At 41.8% G+C, this 23703-nt stretch overlaps 1 protein-coding gene across 1 annotated transcript in view; it reads right to left on the reverse strand.

Moving 5' to 3' along the window:
- Positions 1-23703, reverse strand: part of mrps9 (mitochondrial ribosomal protein S9) — a 45697-nt gene that overhangs the window by 11686 nt on the left and 10308 nt on the right. The window contains exons 3-5 of the mRNA XM_062996815.1: positions 17182-17244; positions 17063-17093; positions 16870-16949 (exon numbers count right to left, since the gene is read on the reverse strand). Of these exons, the coding sequence (XP_062852885.1) occupies positions 16870-16949; positions 17063-17093; positions 17182-17244 (174 nt within the window). The remainder of the gene's footprint in view (positions 1-16869; positions 16950-17062; positions 17094-17181; positions 17245-23703) is intronic.

Here is a 23703-nt window from a genome sequence, read left to right on the forward strand (position 1 = left end):
ATAATTAGTAAAATTGAGCAAAATTGTATTAATCATGGTAATGGTGCTATTAAATTAAAGCAATTATTTGAAAAATAACTGACAGCCTTCTTCTTATTAGCTTAACATGTTTGTTTATTAGTGTCGCCCCAATAATATTAAGCATACAACGAATGTAAAATTAATGCAATAGCCACTCAGGTGGCGCAGCGGTAAAAACACACGCTGACACCAAAGCTGGAATCTTGAATCGTCGTATCGAGTCTCGGCTCTGCCTGCCGGCTGGGCTGAGCAGCCTCATGAACAACGATTGACCTGTTGTTCATATAGGGGCGGGGCATCAAGCCGGATAGGGACTCTCTCATAACGAATGCAACTACGACCTCTGCTGGCTGGTTGATGGCGCCTGCACAGAGGCGGGGAAAAGAGTGCGGATAAGGGTGTGTCTCTCCACAGAGCTGATACGCAGCTGATCTCGTTCAGTGCAGGTGAAAAGAAGCATATGGCTGCTGCACACGTGTCGGAGGGGGTGTGGGTTAGCTTCGTTCTCCTCAAATCAGAGCCGGGGCCGGCATTAGTGGAGAGGAAGCATGACGCAATCGGGCAATTGGACGCGCTAAAAGTCGGGAGAAAAAAAGGGAAAAAACGCATAAAAACTAAAATAAAAAATAAATAAATAAAAATGAATGCAATTATTTTAAAAATAACTAACATGCTTTATCATATTAGCAATTATGTGTTGATATTTGCTTAATAGCTTTTGTCCGGTGGTTCAAACACCTTTTCATCAGACACCAAATGAATTATTTTGAATTATTTTCTGTGTTAAAAAAAAAAGACAAAAAATTTGAACTCCTATAGTTAATCGCGATTAATCGCATTTAAAAAAAATCTGTGTAAATGTTATAGAAAACAAGGATTTTTAAGTGAAATGTTACAATTAAAATGGTGAACACATTTTATGCTAAATGTACTTATGTTAAAAACTGCTGGGACAAGAGAAAACTGTAAGGTTGTTTTATTCACTCACATACTAGGCAGTAATACTATCCAGCAGAGACCCTTGACTTTGTATAAATGTCAGATTGTAGGTTAAAATTTCTCCATCAGCAAACATTGTGAGTGTGTTTTGACCCTTTGGGGCTTCCATAGTGATGACTCTAGCTGTCCTCTATTCGGTACCGTAACAGAAGAAGTTAATAAAGTGTTCTGCTTCCGACAACTTGTGAATATACCGTGTATTTATTTCTTTATTAAGCAAGTGCATCACTACAATGCTCGGTTACATTATGTTAACAAACCGCAAATGAAACAAACGGTGGCAAGTCCGACGTTAAAACGTTGGTGCACGGTCAAGTCTCAACATGAACTATGGATGACTCACAGGGCCAAAAAGAATTTGCGTTAACGGCACTATTTTTTAAAATCGCGTTAAATTGAGATTGCGTTAATGCGTTATTATCGCGTTAACTTCGACAGCGCTAATATATATATATAAGTTTTCCCCCTCCCATATACTAATGTGCCACAAACAGGAAGTTAACATCACCAACCATTCCCATTTTATTTAGGTGTATCCATATAAATGGCCCACCCTGTATATATACAGTGTATCACAAAAGTGAGTACACCCCTCACATTTCTGCAAATATTTTATTATATCTTTTCATGGGACAACACTATAGAAATAAAACTTGGATATAACTTAGAGTAGTCAGTGTACAACTTGTATAGCAGTGTAGATTTACTGTCTTCTGAAAATAACTCAACACACAGCCATTAATGTCTAAATGGCTGGCAACATAAGTGAGTACACCCCACAGTGAACATGTCCAAATTGTGCCCAAAGTGTCAATATTTTGTGTGACCACCATTATTATCTAGCACTGCCTTAACCCTCCTGGGCATGGAATTCACCAGAGCTGCACAGGTTGCTACTGAAATCCTCTTCCACTCCTCAATGATGACATCACGGAGCTGGTGGATGTTAGACACCTTGAACTCCTCCACCTTCCACTTGAGGATGCGCCACAGGTGCTCAATTGGGTTTAGTCCATCACCTTTACCTTCAGCTTCCTCAGCAAGGCAGTTGTCATCTTGGAGGTTGTGTTTGGGGTCGTTATCCTGTTGGAAAACTGCCATGAGGCCCAGTTTTCGAAGGGAGGGGATCATGCTCTGTTTCAGAATGTTGGAATTCATGTTTCATTCATGTTGGAATTCATGTTTCCCTCAATGAACTGCAGCTCCCCAGTGCCAGCAACACTCATGCAGCCCAAGACCATGATGCTACCACCACCATGCTTGACTGTAGGCAAGATACAGTTGTCTTGGTACTTCTCACCAGGGCGCCGCCACACATGCTGGACACCATCTGAGCCAAACAAGTTTATCTTGGTCTCGTCAGACCACAGGGCATCCCAGTAATCCATGTTCTTGGACTGCTTGTCTTCAGCAAACTGTTTGCGGGCTTTCTTGTGCGTCAGCTTCCTTCTGGGATGACGACCATGCAGACCGAGTTGATGCAGTGTGCGGCGTATGGTCTGAGCACTGACAGGCTGACCTCCCACGTCTTCAACCTCTGCAGCAATGCTGGCAGCACTCATGTGTCTATTTTTTAAAGCCAACCTCTGGATATGACGCCGAACACGTGGACTCAACTTCTTTGGTCGACCCTGGCGAAGCCTGTTCCGAGTGGAACCTGTCCTGGAAAACCGCTGTATGACCTTGGCCACCATGCTGTAGCTCAGTTTTAGGGTGTTAGCAATCTTCTTATAGCCCAGGCCATCTTTGTGGAGAGCAACAATTCTATTTCTCACATCCTCAGAGAGTTCTTTGCCATGAGGTGCCATGTTGAATATCCAGTGGCCAGTATGAGAGAATTGTACCAAAACACCAAATTTAACAGCCCTGCTCCCCATTTACACCTGGGACCTTGACACATGACACCAGGGAGGGACAACGACACATTTGGGCACAATTTGGACATGTTCACTGTGGGGTGTACTCACTTATGTTGCCAGCTATTTAGACATTAATGTCTGTGTGTTGAGTTATTTTCAGAAGACAGTAAATCTACACTGCTATACAAGCTGTACACTGACTACTCTAAGTTATATCCAAGTTTCATGTCTATAGTGTTGTCCCATGAAAAGATATAATGAAATATTTGCAGAAATGTGAGGGGTGTACTCACTTTTGTGATACACTGTATATACGTATATACAGTGTATCACAAAAGTGAGTACACCCCTCACATTTCTGCAGATATTTAAGTATATCTTTTCATGGGACAACACTGACAAAATGACACTTTGACACAATGAAAAGTAGTCTGTGTGCAGCTTATATAAGAGTGTAAATTTATTCTTCCCTCAAAATAACTCAATATACAGCCATTAATGTCTAAACCACCGGCAACAAAAGTGAGTACACCCCTAAGAGACTACACCCCTAAATGTCCAAATTGAGCACTGCTTGTCATTTTCCCTCCAAAATGTCATGTGATTTGTTAGTGTTACTAGGTCTCAGGTGTGCATAGGGAGCAGGTGTGTTCAATTTAGTAGTACAGCTCTCACACTCTCTCATACTGGTCACTGAAAGTTCCAACATGGCACCTCATGGCAAAGAACTCTCTGAGGATCTTAAAAGACGAATTGTTGCGCTACATGAAGATGGCCAAGGCTACAAGAAGATTGCCAACACCCTGAAACTGAGCTGCAGCACAGTGGCCAAGATCATCCAGTGTTTTAAAAGAGCAGGGTCCACTCAGAACAGACCTCGCGTTGGTCGTCCAAAGAAGCTGAGTGCACGTGCTCAGCGTCACATCCAACTGCTGTCTTTGAAAGATAGGCGCAGGAGTGCTGTCAGCATTGCTGCAGAGATTGAAAAGGTGGGGGGTCAGCCTGTCAGTGCTCAGACCATACGCCGCACACTACATCAAATTGGTCTGCATGGTTGTCACCCCAGAAGGAAGCCTCTTCTGAAGTCTCTACACAAGAAAGCCCGCAAACAGTTTGCTGAAGACATGTCAACAAAGGACATGGATTACTGGAACCATGTCCTTTGGTCTGATGAGACCAAGATTAATTTGTTTGGTTCAGATGGTCTCAAGCATGTGTGGCGGCAATCAGGTGAGGAGTACAAAGATAAGTGTGTCATGCCTACAGTCAAGCATGGTGGTGGGAATGCCATGGTCTGGGGCTGCATGAGTGCAGCAGGTGTTGGGGAGTTACATTTCATTGAGGGACACATGAACTCCAATATGTACTGTGAAATACTGAAGCAGAGCATGATCCCCTCCCTCCGGAAACTGGGTCGCAGGGCAGTGTTCCAGCATGATAATAACCCCAAACACACCTCTAAGACGACCACTGCTTTATTGAAGAGGCTGAGGGTAAAAGTGATGGACTGGCCAAGCATGTCTCCAGACCTAAACCCAATAGAACATCTTTGGGGCATCCTCAAGCGGAAGGTGGAGGAGCGCAAAGTCTCGAATATCCGCCAGCTCCGTGATGTCGTCATGGAGGAGTGGAAAAGCATTCCAGTGGCAACCTGTGAAGCTCTGGTAAACTCCATGCCCAGGAAAGTTAAGGCAGTTCTGGGAAATAATGGTGGCCACACAAAATATTGACACTTCAGGAACTTTCACTTAGGGGTGTACTCACTTTTGTTGCCGGTGGTTTAGACATTAATGGCTGTATATTGAGTTATTTTGAGGGAAGAATAAATTTACACTGTTATATAAGCTGCACACAGACTACTTTTCATTGTGTCAAAGTGTCATTTTGTCAGTGTTGTCCCATGAAAAGATATACTTAAATATCTGCAGAAATGTGAGGGGTGTACTCACTTTTGTGATACACTGTATATATATATATGCAAACAGGTGTATGAAATCAACTATATGCTTAGGGAAAGTTAGGGAAAGGTCCTTTCTGATTCCAGCATGAATTATTACCCGTCTCTACGCAGGCGTCATTGACCAGCCAGCAGAGGCCACAACTGCAGCAGCTTTGAGGAATCCCTTCAGCCACCTTCCCTCAGACATAGCCAATCATGTCTGTGTAGGTGTCCAGCCAACCAATAGCAAAACCCGACACCTAAGCAGCACCCAAGTTTTAATGCTATTACTGCCTTTGGTTTTGCAATTTAATGTCCATCAAGCTTATGGTCACGTGTCCACAAACTTTTTTGGCATAGAACTTAATGTGGTATGATTCTGTCATAGTGTCAGAACATTGTTAATGCACATAAAAGCCTGTAAAATCTGGTGTTTGAATGACACACACACACAGAAATCCCCATTATGAAGGCAGATCCCATCTCTGTCTCTTCAGCACTGGCTGAGTTTAATTGTGTGTGTGTGGGGGGGATTGAATTGGGGAGCACTTGGGCTGTAACCCCTTTTTCAAACACGCACACACACACACCCTGCCTCCTCCCAGCAGGAGGAGCCGCCATGCAGAGCCGAATGGCATCCTCGGGCACGCTTGTCTAAATTGGCATCGCACCCACGAGCCTGGAGTGCCCGTCAGGCACAAAGTCGATGAAGCGGAGCGGTACAGGGTATGCGAATAAGTAAGTGTGCGTGCATGTGTGTGTGCGTGCGTGCATGCAGCTCACGTCGGCCCTTTCCCCTCAGCCGCGCGAGAATTCATTTCCCCCCGCAATTATTCCGCAGCTGTTTGTTTAATTCCGTCCTGATAGAGTGCGTCTAATCCACCGGCACTCGGCAAAAAAAAGCAAACATCAGGCAAAAACCAATTTTCAGTCAGGGCAAGAGAGAGAAAAAAAAGGAAGAAAAGAAAGACAGGAGTAATAGAAAAGAAATCGACAGAATGAAAGAAACAAGGTAAGCCGACTGGAATGCACATTATATGAGTGTTAAAAGACACCCGTAATGTAGCCAGGAATTCAAACGAGCAAAGGAGAAGCAGAGGTAGAAGGAAGAGCTGCTTGATCGTGAACGCTCTGGTGAGGGGAAAATCAGAAGCTTTGATATAAACTTCAAACTGGCTTTTGAAATTTAATAAATCAGAGGACCAGTCTACGGCAAGACAAGTCTCAAGGTTGTACTTCTCAAATTTTGCTTCCAGTGCAAAGGGCACCAAAAATCCTCGTTTCTGATTGGCTGGCAGATGTCTTTTAACTCCTTATAACTCTTTATTTTAACTCAACTCCTTATAAATTACAGTATAATAATTTGATTAGGTCAAGTTTAATTCTGATTTAACTCAAGTGTTTTTTTTTTATATATATATTTTTTCCTCTCTTTTTTCCCCAAATTTTTATCCCCCCCAGTCTAGTGGTGTCCAATTACCAATTGAATGCGTCCTCTATACTGATTTGACCCCTTCAATGCTGACTGAGGACGCCTCTCAACTGACGTACGTACAGTCAGTGCAGACTGCATTTTTCACCTGCACGAGTCCATACACTTGACGGGCACTGTGTACGGAGGGACACACCCCCATCAGCATTATTTCTCAGCCCTGTGCAGACGCCATCAGTCAGCCAGCTGTGGCCACAGTCGCACCAGTTATGAGGACCTATGATCCGACTTTCTTACCCTCTAACCCTGAACAACAGCCAATCGTTGTTCATGCTGCCGCCCAACCCAGTCGGAGAGGCAGAGCTGAGATTCGATACGATGTATCCGAAACCCCAACTCTGGTGAGCTAGCGTACTTTACCGCTGCGCCACCTGAGCGGCTAACTCAAGTGGTTCTTTTCAATTTCATTTCATTTTCATCAACTGCTTTATCCTGGTCAGGGTCACTGTGGGTCTGGTTCACCCTTAAATACAGGATGCATGGAAGTAATACCATAGACAGGGTGTCCATGCCTCAATCAAATGTGCCTAACTAAATATAACCATGTTGGAGTGTAATCATTAAAATAAGCACTAGCACCAGTATCATTTACATTTGTTGGCATTTAGGAGATGCTTTTATCCGAAACGACTTACAGTACTGTGACAGTATACTGTCTAAGCCAGTGGTTCTCAAACTTTTTAGACCAAGTACCACCCATTATCAAACCAAAACTTCCAAGTACCACCTATGTTTCTCATCTCAGAACCACATATGGCACACATTAATTAGGTGTGTGTGTATATACAGTATATTAGTGATGGGAATTATGGCTTCTTGAAGGGAGTCGGATCTTTTGGCTCGGTTCCTTTTAAAGAGCCGTTCAAAAAAATGGCTCTTCGTTCTTCGGGAGGCGCTACTGCGTAAACTATAAGACACCCCCGATATTAATATCAAATTTTGCTACTTTGCCTTAAATGTATTCCTAATTCAAACAACACTTAAACGAGAAAAAAAGATTTATTTTAAAAGGAATAAAACTACAGAGAAGAGACACACTGTGGTTACATTGCATTAAGTTTCAGAAAAATCCTCTCTTGTATTTAACACAATTAAACAAGTTTATAGTTTATTTCTCAATTATTTGTTATTATACTACTAGTTCTCTCTCTCTCTCTCTCTCTCTCTCTGTGTGTGTGTGTGTGTGTGTGTGTGTGTGTCTCGCTCGCTCTCCGCGATACTGAAAGTGATTTCAGATTTGAATGTCGACAATAAACAGCTCTTATTACGAGTTATGATTAATTCCCTCTACTGATGCGAAGCAGAATGGGTGGATTACAGCTGATAAGAACTGCTCAGAAATAAAAGACTCGGTTCCTTTCGTTCATTTCAAAGATCCGTTCAATAGAATCGGATCGTTCGCGAACGACTCATCACTAGAATATATGCAGTTACCACTGACCATTTCAGTGAGTGCGCCTGTTTAGCGGAGTAGCCTTGTGATGTCAGGAACGAGATCAGTGAGCTTCAAATGCAGATCTGTCTCTGATAAAAGTGAGAGATCTACTGATAACTTTACTGATAACGTTTCGGAAATTCCGAGATGGAAACCGCGAACGTGAAGTATAGACGTAATGAAGTACGGTGGCTGCGTAGCCCAGAATATTTTTAAAAACACATTAGTTTTAATACAATTTGTTTTAATTAAACTGATTTTATTAAAACAGAATTATAAGAACTTTGAAACAGATTTTATTAGTAATTTACACAATTTGTTTCATATGATTTTTTTTTATTCATAATTATTAAATTATTTATTTTTTCGGTGCATGTAATTACTTTTCCGAGATTATCTGGCGTACCACCTCGTGCTGCTTCGCGTACCACAGTTTGAGAACCACTGGTCTAAGCAATTGAGGGCCCAACAGGGGCAACCTGGCAGTGGTGGGGTTTGAACCAGTAACCTTTTGATTACTAGTCCAGTACATTAACCACTAGGCTACAACAGCCCTATCATATCATATCATAATCAGATATTATAGAATTATCATTCATAATAATAACATTAAGTGAGCTTATGTGGCGTAATAATAAAATCTACACCGCTGGTAACGCTATTGAGGGTTAGAATCCCAAACCGCTGGGATTTTGAACTTTGCAAGTTTGAATGTCAGCTCTGCTCGCCCCCCACAGTTGCCAGAGCCTGCAGCAGACAAAATTGGACACTACTTTCCTGGGTGGGAAGAGACCAGACTTAAAAGAGGGTGGGGTCTTGTACCTGCCTGTACAGAGGTTGAGGAATGCAGAGATCAGTGTGTGACTCTCCAAGCGAGAGACTGGCCCCAATGAAGTGTGGGATATTCAGATAGGCAGCTATTTTTCACCCAGTGTTGCCCAAATCACTGAACGCTCATTGCCCTGTGTTCACATCAGAAACGGCACCACCGCCTGTGGGCGTTTGTTTGCTATCTTTTAACTGATGGCAAGCAAAAAATGGCAGTACAGCGTACTTTACTGGCTACAGAGCATATAGAAAACAATTAGGAACTGTGTTTGTTCTTTGTGATCGCTGCAGTCTTTTTGCGGAAGTTTGACACGGCAACAAGTTTCTTCTCCATCTACAGTAGGAACTATTATTATTTATTAGTAGGAACCAAAAAAGGAGCGTTCTGTTAATCGGCACATTGCTTCGCTCATAATTTGCATAACATTAAACTTTGAACAACCTTTTCGCATCGCTAGCGTTCGCTCCAGCTCCTGCCGCCGTCATTGGCAGCTCACGTCGCATCGCTGCCGGTCTGAACGTAGGGTTAGAGTTGCAAAAGGGAACATTTACGAACAGGCATGTTCAACTAAGTCATACTCAAGTGCCCACATATGTCAGGCCATAGCACTGCAGTGACAATGACATGGTGGTGGTGTGTTAGTGTGTGTTGTGCTGTGCTGGTATGAGTGGATCAGACACAGCAGTGCTGCTGGAGTTTTTAAATACCATGTCCACTCACTGTCCACTCTATTAGACACTCTTACCTAGTTGGTCCACCTTGTAGATGTAAAGTCAGAGACGATCGCTCATCTATTGTTGCTGTTTGAGTTGGTCATCTTCTAGACCTTCATCAGTGGTCACAGGACGCTGCCCATGGGGCGCTGTTGGCTGGATATTTTTGATTGGTGGACTATTCTCAGTCCAGCAGTGACAGTGAGGTGTTTAAAAACTCTGTGTCTTATCCACTCATACCAGCACAACACACACCAACACACCACCACCATGTCAGTGTCACTGCAGTGCTGAAAATGATCCACTACCTAAATAACACCTGCTCTGTAGTGGTCCTGACCATTAAAGAACAGGGTGAAAGCAGGCTAAAAAAGTATGTAGAGAAACAGATGGACTACAGTCAGTAATTGCAAAACTACAAAGTGCTTCTATATGGTAAGTGGAGCTGATAAAATGGACAGTGAGTAAAGAAACAAGGAGGTGGTCATAATGTTATGCCTCATCGGTGTATCTATATATGTAGGGGGTGGCCGAAACACATGAACCTGATCAATATTCACATACTTTGTGACAGTGGATGTAAACTTTGCTTTCAGATTCATATGCCAGTCTTGTGGGTCTGTTTAACCCAGAATGCATCTCACCTGCACCTAAAAAGCCAACCAACTTGACTTAAAAATTCAAATCCAACTAACATTACCTGTTTCTAATTAAAATAACATAAATATCAATAATCTAAACTATAGATCATAAGTGCATTCATGCACCTGATTCCATTTTTCCTTCATTTCTCATCCCAATAAAATATTGCTTTCTGTCAGCTGGGGAGCCGTTTGTTATTTTCTGATTTGACATACTTATTTAAATGAACAGCAGGGGTCTCGGCTACTGCCGGGCAAAGGGGAGAGGCACAGGGGCTCGGGCGTGTCGAGGACAATGCCACATTAATCAGCACATGCACACACACACTGATCTGCACTGCTTTAGCGTCATGTCTTAGCCCAAGGTCGACTCCGGAGATAAACGGTAGAGGGGAAAAAGGAACACAAACTTTGAAAAGGAATTAGTTGAGGTGACAAAGAACGGATTGGAGTGCAGGGGTGTCTCTGGGGTTCAGACTCTAAATCCCTGATGCACAGCTGTAACTCTTTAATGCACACACGTACGTCTGGAATAGCACAAAGCCCAGCCATGCCTAGTGGAGTGTGCACTACTCCCTGCTGGAAATGTGATTTAGAGAGGCAGAGAGTGAGAAAATGGGTACAGTGAATCCGCCTTCTTTCAACCTCATGCCCTACGTTTTCTTCTGACATCCTCATCACTCCGCAGATCCAGATCCGATCTACAAATCATTATACAGAAAGTGTTTTACCCAGAAAACCTCTGTCTCTATCCCCCCCTTTTCACCTAATCTAGTCATCTCCAATTACCCAGTTGTATCTCCTCTACTGCTGTAGACTCCTACCCTGACCGAGGAGGGCTGTAGCTAACACACACCCTCACTGACACGTGTGCAGTACCCAACCGCTTCTTTTTACCTGCACGAGGCAGGTATCACACAGGTATCATTTACACTACATTTTCAGCATTTAGCAGATGCTTTTATCCAAAGCGACGTACAGTTGTGACAGTATGCAATCAGATTGCTGTTATTGCAGAAGGGTTGAGGGCCTTGCTCAAGTGGCAACCTAGCAGTGGTGAGGCTTGAACCGGCAACCTTCTGATTACTAGACCAACACCTTAACCACTAGGCTACAGCTGCCCTTAGGTATCAGTATTTCATTATTCACCGACTTTGTGCAGACGCCATCGACCAGCCAGCAGAGGCAGTTATTGCAGAAGCAATGAGAGATTTAATTCGGCCCACCCTCCACCAGACATGTAGGTGCCTGCCTGATACCAGATCTGAGTTCAAACTCAAAAGCGAAGCACTGGTAGGCTAGCGTGTTTTCCCCGCTGCGCCACCCAAGCGCTCATTACTACCCCCTTTTCTATGATCCATGTGTACCCTAATACCCTTCAGGGTTTGGAGGTACATGATGCTACACTCCTCCAGCTATGTCTCCTCCCTGTACCTGTAACAATTAGAACGAATCTTTTCTACCGTTATAATGCATAGCTGAGCCCCCCCAAACCACAGGTATTATTATAAGGAATGCCTTTAGAATGCCTTTATTTGTCATATATACAGATACAAATGTACAGTTAGGGCTGGACGATGTGGCTAAAATTTATATCACGATATAACTCCTAATTTCAGTCGATACGATATAATTCCGATATCGATATGAATAATACAAATGTCAGAAAAACTGCCAAAAACTTGCTTAAATTGGTCAAAAACTCTGTTATATGGGTTCTGGTTTCATTCTGTGTGTTGCAGTATCATGTCCCCCTGTTCCTGGTATGATGCCCTACTTTTGGGTGTATTGTCCTCCTTTTTGTGACTATGAATGTGGCCACCCTAGGCTAGTGGCTGTTGATCCAGTAGTGTTTTGGTCACTCACTCATTTACCTATGGCAGTGAGTGCCATGTGGAATTACATCAAGCCTAGCATAATAAGCTTTTTATTTTTTCTCATTTTCCCTGTGAAAAGCTAAAATATAGCCTATAACCTTAACAGAATTTTAAAGATATTCCTTTGCAATACTTCATCATTTGACTGCAAACTTGTGTGTACTGATGAGACTCAATTGAACCCCAGAACATGCCAGTGTGAATGCATGGAAAACAAATTTTAATTTTCTTTCAAGAATATGACACATTCTGACCAACACTATTAAGCTAAATCAGCAGTGAAAATTGACTTTACTTCTAATATCCTTCTACAATGCTGGGGCTTCTTAAAACTGAATATTCTATTTTCAATAGAAGTGTTATTTAAATGCTATTAAATTGTTTTGGAAAAAAAAAACCCCGCCCAATTTAGAGGAAACCCGCCCAATCTGGCAACACTGGAACGCGAATATAATAAGAAGTAGTAGTAATAACTGGTATTAGTACTCAGTAGTAGTACTTCTTCAGTAATAGTGTTGGTGGTTGACATTTATGTTGAGTGTGTAACTGCACTGTTTTGGTGGAGAACTACTTGCTTGACGTGCGCTGTTGAATTGCGTCCCTGTGGGAACACCTGCGAGCAGAAATGCTTCCGCAAAAAAGTAACACCGGCAAAGCGGCCACCCCCCGGCTCCGCCCCTGACTGTGGATGCTCGTTCACTCACAGCTGTTGAACTCATTTAGCCGCTAATATCCACCGTGTTGTAGCGGAGTGTAATCAGAGCGGTAACGCTGAGCACCGGCTTCGTGCCTGTGGCGTACGTCATCACGCACTAACGTAAGCATATCGATCGAATTTGTTTAAAAATCATATCACCGTTATTGAAACATTTTCTATCGCGATATACAGTGTATCACAAAAGTGAGTACACCCCTCACATTTCTGCAGATATTTAAGTATATCTTTTCATGGGACAACACTGACAAAATGACACTTTGACACAATGAAAAGTACTCTGTGTGCAGCTTATATAACAGTGTAAATTTATTCTTCCCTCAAAATAACTCAATATACAGCCATTAATGTCTAAACCACTGGCAACAAAAGTGAGTACACCCCTAAGAGACTACACCCCTAAATGTCCAAATTGAGCACTGCTTGTCATTTTCCTTCCAAAATGTCATGTGATTTGTTAGTGTTACTAGGTCTCAGGTGTGCATAGGGAGCAGGTGTGTTCAATTTAGTAGTACAGCTCTCACACTCTCTCATACTGGTCACTGAAAGTTCCAACATGGCACCTCATGGCAAAGAACTCTCTGAGGATCTTAAAAGACGAATTGTTGCGCTACATGAAGATGGCCAAGGCTACAAGAAGATTGCCAACACCCTGAAACTGAGCTGCAGCACAGTGGCCAAGATCATCCAGCGTTTTAAAAGAGCAGGGTCCACTCAGAACAGACCTCGCATTATTCGTCCAAAGAAGCTGAGTGCACGTGCTCAGCGTCACATCCAACTGCTGTCTTTGAAAGATAGGCGCAGGAGTGCTGTCAGCATTGCTGCAGAGATTGAAAAGGTGGGGGGTCAGCCTGTCAGTGCTCAGACCATACGCCGCACACTACATCAAATTGGTCTGCATGGCTGTCACCCCAGAAGGAAGCCTCTTCTGAAGTCTCTACACAAGAAAGCCCGCAAACAGTTTGCTGAAGACATGTCAACAAAGGACATGGATTACTGGAACCATGTCCTATGGTCTGATGAGACCAAGATTAATTTGTTTGGTTCAGATGGTCTCAAGCATGTGTGGCGGCAATCAGGTGAGGAGTACAAAGATAAGTGTGTCATGCCTACAGTCAAGCATGGTGGTGGGAATGCCATGGTCTGGGGCTGCATGAGTGCAGCAGGTGTTGGGGAGTTACATTTCATTGAGGGACACATGAACTCCAATATGTACTGTGAAATACTGAAGCAGAGCATGATCCCCTCCCTCTGGAATCTGGGTCGCAGGGCAGTGTTCCAGCATGATAATGACCCCAAACACACCTCTAAGACAACCACTGCTTTATTGAAGAGGCTGAGGGTAAAGGTGATGGACTGGCCAAGCATGTCTCCAGACCTAAACCCAAAAGAACATCTTTGGGGCATCCTCAAGCGGAAGGTGGAGGAGCGCAAAGTCTCGAATATCCACCAGCTCCGTGATGTCGTCATGGAGGAGTGGAAAAGCATTCCAGTGGCAACCTGTGAAGCTCTGGTAAACTCCATGCCCAGGAGAGTTAAGGCAGTTCTGGGAAATAATGGTGGCCACACAAAATATTGACACTTCAGGAACTTTCACTAAGGGGTGTACTCACTTTTGTTGCCGGTGGTTTAGACATTAATGGCTGTATATTGAGTTATTTTGAGGGAAGAATAAATTTACACTGTTATATAAGCTGCACACAGAGTACTTTTCATTGTGTCAAAGTGTCATTTTGTCAGTGTTGTCCCATGAAAAGATATACTTAAATATCTGCAGAAATGTGAGGGGTGTACTCACTTTTGTGATACACTGTATATCGATATCGAATTATTGTCCAGCACTATGTACAGTACAACAAAATTCCTTCTTTGCATATCCCGGCTTGTGTGGAAGCTGGGGTCAGAGCGCAGGGTCAGCCATTGTATCCCCCCAGAACAGACAGGGTTAAGTGGCCAACAACGGCTCCATAGAAATGGAATTGAACTTAGAAAAGAATAAAATATGTCTAGTGATTTCACTGACCAACTCAATTGCATTGTAAATTGTGAATCTTTTTACAATATTATGTACAGTAGATAATAAATTATTCCTAAATTATTTGCAATCTTGCAACAAATGTTGTTTAAATCAGCGGCCCCCAACCTTTTTTGCACCACGGACCGGTTTCATATAAGATATAATTTCACGGACTGGCAAAGGCGGGAGGATTTAACTATACTGCTCACACTGCTGCAATGCGATGCTGCTCCCACCTAGGAGTGATAGGAGACAATAACACCTAAGTGTTTTAGAAATGGAAGCAGTGAAAACTGCTTTTCTAGCAATCTCTAATTATTTATTCTTTCTGTGAGGCCCGGAATAAATGACCAGTAATAAATGTGGTTGGGGACCACTGGTTTAAATGTTTAAAAAAATGTTGTTTTAAATGGTGTAACTTACATATTCTATAACTTCTTCAGTTTTATTTCGTACCTGTCCCATTTTTTTAGGTGTTGCAGGCATCAAATTTAAAACTGGTTCATATTCACTAAATACAGTGAAGTTGCTCAGCTGAAACATCAAAATCTTTTTGTCCTAATGTTATAATTTTTCTCCAGAAATCGCATTTGTAGTAAATCAAGCAGTTTAACCATGGCTTAACATTTCAGCTATGCCCAAGTTCCAATTTATGAATTTCAGAATATCATAAATGCAAGGTAATGTCTCACAATGTATTCTTTAAGGCATGCATAGATTTCTAATTAATCTAATTAAGCCTCCTGATAAACTGAAAACTATGTCGCTACATTTTATAAAGTCATGATACGTAAATCAGGTTGTGTAATATTATATAAACGAATATATATATATATACAGTATATATATACAGTGTATCACAAAAGTGAGTACACCCCTCACATTTCTGCAAATATTTTATTATATCTTTTCATGGGACAACACTATAGACATGAAACTTGGATATAACTTAGAGTAGTCAGTGTACAGCTTGTATAGCAGTGTAGATTTACTGTCTTCTGAAAATAACTCAACACACAGCCATTAATGTCTAAATAGCTGGCAACATAAGTGAGTACACCCCACAGTGAACATGTCCAAATTGTGCCCAAATGTGTCGTTGTCCCTCCCTGGTGTCATGTGTCAAGGTCCCAGGTGTAAATGGGGAGCAGGGCTGTTAAATTTGGTGTTTTGGGTACAATTCTCTCATACTGGCCACTGGATATTCAACATGGCACCTCATGGCAAAGAACTCTCTGAGGATGTGAGAAATAGAATTGTTGCTCTCCACTAAGATGGCCTGGGCTATAAGAAGATTGCTAAAACTGAGCCACCCTGAAACTGAGCTACAGCATGGTGGCCAAGGTCATACAGCGGTTTTCCAGGACAGGTTCCACTCGGAACAGGCTTCGCCAGGGTCGACCAAAGAAGTTGAGTCCACGTGTTCGGCGTCATATCCAGAGGTTGGCTTTAAAAAATAGACACATGAGTGCTGCCAGCATTGCTGCAGAGGTTGAAGACGTGGGAGGTCAGCCTGTCAGTGCTCAGACCATACGCCGCACACTGCATCAACTCGGTTTACCAAATTGCATCAACCAAATTGTTTTAAATGGTGTAACTTACATATTCTATAACTTCTTCAGTTTTATTTCGTACCTGTCCCATTTTTTTAGGTGTTGCAGGCATCAAATTTAAAACTGGTTCATATTCACTAAATACAGTGAAGTTGCTCAGCTGAAACATCAAAATCTTTTTGTCCTAATGTTATAATTTTTCTCCAGAAATCGCATTTGTAGTAAATCAAGCAGTTTAACCATGGCTTAACATTTCAGCTATGCCCAAGTTCCAATTTATGAATTTCAGAATATCATAAATGCAAGGTAATGTCTCACAATGTATTCTTTAAGGCATGCATAGATTTCTAATTAATCTAATTAAGCCTCCTGATAAACTGAAAACTATGTCGCTACATTTTATAAAGTCATGATACGTAAATCAGGTTGTGTAATATTATATAAACCCTTAGGACACTGCCAACGTAAGCACTTAGCCATTTTGGATCAACTGTGTTTTAACAGTATTACCGTCCCTTCAAACATCAACTGCACAGCAGGTGTGCTGTTGGCCATAGACCCAAATTCATGGACTAAAAATCAACAAATGCAAACTTTAACTTTACACCATTCTACAATATACCTGTAAATCTGTATTAGCGGAATCAAGATGAATGAAAAATCCAGTAGCTAGGCATTTTAACCAGAGCGAATAAAATCCTGGATGACAGATCAAGAAAGAAAGACACAGAGAGAAAGAGAGAGAAAGAGAGAGAGTGGGAGAGAAAAACAGTACTCACATGCATGAGGGAGTAGTAGGCCTGCTTTCCAGTGTAGAATAGATAGTGAAAAGGCCGGCCGTCCTCACCCCACTGCACCGCTGTGCAAGAAATAAAGAAATAAATACATACATAATTATCAAAACTGTATTTATTTCACTATTAAAGTACTACAATCATCCTCAAATTAGTATTAAAATTATTATTTACATACCAGCCTGTTTTGGAAATATCAGGTCCGGGTGCTAAAAAACAAATATTAAAAATATTAAAAGTTTCTGTGTTGTTCTTTTTAAAGAAAACGAAAGCTAAAAAAGTGGGGCTGAAGCTTACCTTCATGACAGGTCGTGCCTGCTTCTCAAACAGACCAGAGGGGAAGAGATACAAAATGCACCTCTGCCGAAAAAAAAAAGGATTGAAAAGTTAATAACATTATAATTAATATTTGAGATGAAATTAACTTTCTGCATACCCACTAAATTACAAACAAATGTATTAGCAAGCTTATTTACTTCAATCGCTTTGTCCTGGTCAGGGTCTTGGTGGCTCTGGTGCCATCTAGAAACACTGGACATAAAGAAGAACTGTGCCGCTCAGGTGGCGCAGCGGTAAAAACACACACTGGAACCAGAGCTGGGATCTCGAATACATCGTATCGAATCTCAGCTCTGCCTACCGGCTAAGGCTGAGCGGCCACATGAACAACGATTGGCCTGTTGTTCAGATATGGGCAGGACTACCTCTGCTGGCTGATTTGATGGTGCATGCACAGAGATAAGAAAATAGCGCTCTCAGGGTGTGTCCTCTCCGTACACAATGCTGAGCTGCACTGCACTCGTCAAAAAGTGCAGGTGATAAAATGCATACGACATGCTGCCCACTTAGCTTCGTCCTCCTCAATCAGAGCAGGGATCGGCATTGGTGGAGAGGAAGCATGACGCAATCGGGCAATTGGACGCACTAAAAGGGAGAAAAAGGGGAGAAAATGCATAAACGAATATATATATATATACAGTATATATATACAGTGTATCACAAAAGTGAGTACACCCCTCACATTTCTGCAAATATTTTATTATATCTTTTCATGGGACAACACTATAGACATGAAACTTGGATATAACTTAGAGTAGTCAGTGTACAGCTTGTATAGCAGTGTAGATTTACTGTCTTCTGAAAATAACTCAACACACAGCCATTAATGTCTAAATAGCTGGCAACATAAGTGAGTACACCCCACAGTGAACATGTCCAAATTGTGCCCAAATGTGTCGTTGTCCCTCCCTGGTGTCATGTGTCAAGGTCCCAGGTGTAAATGGGGAGCAGGGCTGTTAAATTTGGTGTTTTGGGTACAATTCTCTCATACTGGCCACTGGATATTCAACATGGCACCTCATGGCAAAGAACTCTCTGAGGATGTGAGAAATAGAATTGTTGCTCTCCACTAAGATGGCCTGGGCTATAAGAAGATTGCTAAAACTGAGCCACCCTGAAACTGAGCTACAGCATGGTGGCCAAGGTCATACAGCGGTTTTCCAGGACAGGTTCCACTCGGAACAGGCTTCGCCAGGGTCGACCAAAGAAGTTGAGTCCACGTGTTCGGCGTCATATCCAGAGGTTGGCTTTAAAAAATAGACACATGAGTGCTGCCAGCATTGCTGCAGAGGTTGAAGACGTGGGAGGTCAGCCTGTCAGTGCTCAGACCATACGCCGCACACTGCATCAACTCGGTCTGCATGGTCGTCATCCCAGAAGGAAGCTGACGCACAAGAAAGCCAGCAAACAGTTTGCTGAAGACAAGCAGTCCAAGAACATGGATTACTGGAATGCCCTGTGGTCTGACGAGACCAAGATAAACTTGTTTGGCTCAGATGGTGTCCAGCATGTGTGGCGGCGCCCTGGTGAGAAGTACCAAGACAACTGTATCTTGCCTACAGTGGTGGTAGCATCATGGTCTTGGGCTGCATGAGTGTTGCTGGCACTGGGGAGCTGCAGTTCATTGAGGGAAACATGAATTCCAACATGTACTGTGACATTCTGAAACAGAGCATGATCCCCTCCCTTCGAAAACTGGGCCTCATGGCAGTTTTCCAACAGGATAACGACCCCAAACACAACCTCCAAGATGACAACTGCCTTGCTGAGGAAGCTGAAGGTAAAGGTGATGGACTAAACCCAATTGAGCACCTGTGGCGCATCCTCAAGTGGAAGGTGGAGGAGTTCAAGGTGTCTAACATCCACCAGCTCCGTGATGTCATCATGGAGGAGTGGAAGAGGATTCCAGTAGCAACCTGTGCAGCTCTGGTGAATTCCATGCCCAGGAGGTTTAAGGCAGTGCTGGATAATAATGGTGGTCACACAAAATATTGACACTTTGGGCACAATTTGGACATGTTCACTGTGGGGTGTACTCACTTATGTTGCCAGCCATTTAGACATTAATGGCTGTGTGTTGAGTTATTTTCAGAAGACAGTAAATCTACACTGCTATACAAGTTGTACACTGACTACTCTAAGTTATATCCAAGTTTTATTTCTATAGTGTTGTCCCATGAAAAGATATAATAAAATATTTGCAGAAATGTGAGGGGTGTACTCACTTTTGTGATACACTGTATATATATATATATATATATATCATGCAGTGAGTAGCTTCTCATTTGTTAAACGACCACGTGGAAAGACATCCTGTGGTCGTGGAAAAGATGTTAATCTGTTTCAGAAGGTCAAATTATTGGCATGCATCAAGCAGAGAAAACATCTATGGAGATGCTGAAACTCCTACAATCGGGTTAAGAACTGTCCAACGCATTATTAAAAAGTGGAAGGACAGTGAGGAAACATCATCTTCGAGGAAGGAATGTGGTCGGAAAAAATCTTGAATGATTGTGATCGGCGATCACTTAAACGTTTGGTGAAATCAAATGGTAGAAAAACTACAGTAGAACTCAGGGAAATGTTTAATAGTGAAAGTAAGAGCATTTCCACACGCACAATGTGAAGGGAACTCAAGGGATTGGGACTAAACAGCTGTGTAGCCTTAAGAAAACCACTTGTCAGTGAGGCTAACCGGCAAAAACGGCTTCAATTTGCTAGGGAGCATAAAGATTGGACTCTGGAGCAATGGAAGAAGGTCATGTGGTCTGATGAGTCCAGATTTACCATGTTTCAGAGTGATGGGCACATCAGGGTAAGAAGAGAGGTGGCTGAAGTGATGCACCCATCATGCCTAGTGCCTACCGTACAAGCCTGTGGGGGCAGTGCTATGATCTGGGGTTGCTGCAGTTGGTCAGATCTAGGTTCAGCAACGTTATGTGCCCAAAGAATGAGGTCAGCTGACTACCTGAATATACTGAACCACCAGGTTATTCCAACAATGGATTTTTTCTTCCCTGATGGCACGGGCATATTCCAAGATGACAATGCCAGGATTCATCAGGCTCAAATTGTGAAAGAGTGCTTCAGGGAGCATGAGACATCATTTTCACACATGGATTGGCCACCACAGAGTCCAGACCTGAACCCCATTGAGAATCTTTGGGATGTGCTGGAGAAGACTTTGCGCAGTGGTCCAAATCTCCCATCATCAATACAAGATCTTGGGGAAAAATGAATGCAACTCTGGACAGAAATAAATGTTGTGACATTGCAGAAGCTTGTGGAAACTAAAGGAGGAGTGAAAAGCAAGAGTGTTTCAAAAATGTGTTCCACTTGTGTAGCCTCCTGCTGAATTTAATACAGAAATAATGTCAATATTTTGAATAATTCTGTAAAATTGATTTGGCTTATTAAAATAGAATCCATGCTTTGTCAGAAATATCCTGGGTTTTTGGTCATACTGAATGCTACTCTTTTTTATTTCACGAATAAGTTTAAATATTTAAAAATAAAAAAAAGCATTGACGCATATGTAAAACATGCAATTCCTCTACAATACCAGCAGATGTCACCAAACCTACTAGTTCAGACCAAGACAATACTGGCTATCTAAATTAGCATAACAAGAGAGATCGCAGGTCTATCAAAACGTATTGCTAGATTATGAACCAAAGAAGCTTTTCCAAAGTTCTAAAAACATTCTGCAGCCTCTCACGGGTGATTGTTGGACATCTTAATATATTTTACAGTGTCTCCAAATATCCAAATTCAAATGTAATACTTTTACAACACACTTCAACAACAAAAAACACCTCAGAAGGTCTGAATTAGCTTAAAATATGGCAACACAGATTTAGTTAGTTTGTTTATTAGGATTTTAACGTCATGTTTTACACTTTTGGTTACATTCATGACAGGAAACGGTAGTTTATCTTCACACAAAGTTCATCAGTTCACACGGCCATATCGAACACAGTCATGGACAATTTGGTGTCTCCAATTTACCTCACTTGCATGTTTTTGGACTGTGGGAGGAAACCGGAGCACCCAGAGTAAACCCACGCAGACACGGGGAGAACATGCAAACTCAACAATATTATCACTGGATCTGTATGCAATGTGTCTAGTTAGCTTTGGAGATTAACTATAAAATAAGTAAACATCAGAGACTAATTTTTAATAGCTGTGATTTTATCTTCAGAATTGGACTTGCTGACACATAGCTGTTGCTATTTAGGCAAGATTTAACCACTTTAATTCCTGTGGCACCTAGTTTAAAAATGTGATGCTAATGTGCGACCTGTGTTTCAGAGTCGTTGCCAGAGACTTGTTTTGGGCAGCAAGCTTATATCCTATTTCCCCAGATTGAGCTGAGATCATAAGTTTACAAGTTTAAGTTTGTAAGTGATGCAAGTCATGACGGTCGACTTTGCAACTGCTTTTTGTTTTTGACTTAATTGTTGGAACACTTACTAATGTGTACAAAAGTTTATAAATAAGTTTTTTTCTTTTTTTAATGAATTGTGGGTTTTCTAAAAAATAGTCAAATATCAGGTGTGCTGTAGGTATATTTTTGACCGGGCAAATTGTTTTATGTCCCTTGGCTCTTTTTACCTTGATCAGCTGCTTTAAGCAGTCAGCAAGCACAAGTCGGTTTAACTATTTATCAGAATGTGTTAAATGTATCCAAATTTTCTTAAAATAATTTGACATTTTAGTACAGTCAACATATTCTCTTGTCAGTTTAGGGTCAGAGCTTTATGAGGTCATTGCAAAGCTTTATTTTAGCGGAACTTAACCATTCTAAAATAAAGCAATAAGCCACAAGAGACTGTGCGCTAATGTGATTTACTGCGTTACTGCTATGATTTTATCACGGAAAAGACCTTTTTTTAAAAAAACATCCTTCCCCGTGATAAAATCATAGCAGTAACGCACAGTCTCTCGTGGCTTATTGCTTTTATAAAACGGCGGTCAACATAAAATATAATAAAATACAACAATGTTCGATTTATAAATGTTTTTATTTACAAAAACACTTACAAAAAGCATTCTTCCACAAAATCAGGTAGTCCGTTAACAGTGTTGCTAGGCAACATGAGGGCGAACATAACATTCGCAATAAACACTCCTCCACAAACACTATTACACTATTTCTTGGACGAAACACCCGCTTAATGATTAGGATTACTGTTTATATTAATCTGGACATTTCCATGGATAGTACATGATTTAAAATAGTGTTCAACCAAGTTTGTACTTTTTCTTTTCAGTGGCGTATTAATATGGAATGATGTGAAATGGTCATAGGTGTGCATATATCGGGGATTTTACAACGGCTTCGAACGCGACTCAGCCAATCAGATTGTAGGACCGGAACTATTCGTTTTATAATTTGGGTTTTTACCTCCTTTTAATTTATTATTCCATCCACGTTCTAAAATGCACATGTTCATCTAACAGCAAAGCAGCCCCAAAACATAATACATACCACAATTAATGATGTGTTGCTGGGATTAAATGCTTAACATTTCTTCTCCAAATTTACTTCTATACATCTTTGTTTCATGTGACAATACATTTCCCAGGAAGACTTCTTTGTCTGTCAGCAGCAAACTAAGTTTAGACTAAAGGTCCTGAATTTGGAGTAGGGGGTTCTTTTTTACACAGCATCCTCTAAGACCATTAAGATGTAAATCTTGCTGGACTATTGAAAGAAACAGCTGTGTTCCATCAGCTTTTCATTTTTAAAACACATCTGACCATTAGGAAAAAGTTCAGGTGACAGTTTGGGTCAACTTGGCATATCTAGTTTGTATTTATGGGCAATTTCTTGTACAGATGATATTGTAAAAAATAAAATAACACCTGATTAAAATTTATTGTAGCCTAAAATTTAAGACACTATATGATCAAAAGTATGTAGACATGTCTGCTGATTACTGAGTTCAGGTGTTTTAGCCACACCCACTGCTGACAAACCCAACTATAAACTTAATTATATAAATTGTTTGTGCAAGATTTTTTTCTGTTCCATAAGACATGGTTTGACAAGTCTGGTGTGCAGGAATCCCAGCTGAAGACACAAAAGCCTTAACTAAAGCCTATTAAACATCTTTAGGATGGGGCACTCAGATCACAGTGGTAGTGTGGTAGTGCATTAGACAGCTGTGCCACCCGAGTTTGAATCTTAGCAGTGCCGGGTTTTTAGGTGGGAAAGTTGGATGAGGTTTTTTCCTGTCTGCTGTGCGACATCTCGGTGACTGGCTGAGGTGCCGAATGAGTGTTGGAAAAAAACTCATATGGAGTAAAGCATGACTCTCCATGATGAGATCTGTGTGAGGACTCACACCGCTGCCTGGTGCAAAATCAGAGGGGGCGTGACAATCTGCGTCCACCCCGCAGCCAGAACGGGATGGTGTTGGAGGCAGAGGATTGCGAAATGCAGAAGGGAGTTGGAAAGGACTAAATCTCCCT

This window comes from Trichomycterus rosablanca, chromosome 6, assembly GCF_030014385.1.
Source record: "Trichomycterus rosablanca isolate fTriRos1 chromosome 6, fTriRos1.hap1, whole genome shotgun sequence".
Classification (NCBI taxonomy): Eukaryota; Metazoa; Chordata; class Actinopteri; order Siluriformes; family Trichomycteridae; genus Trichomycterus; species Trichomycterus rosablanca.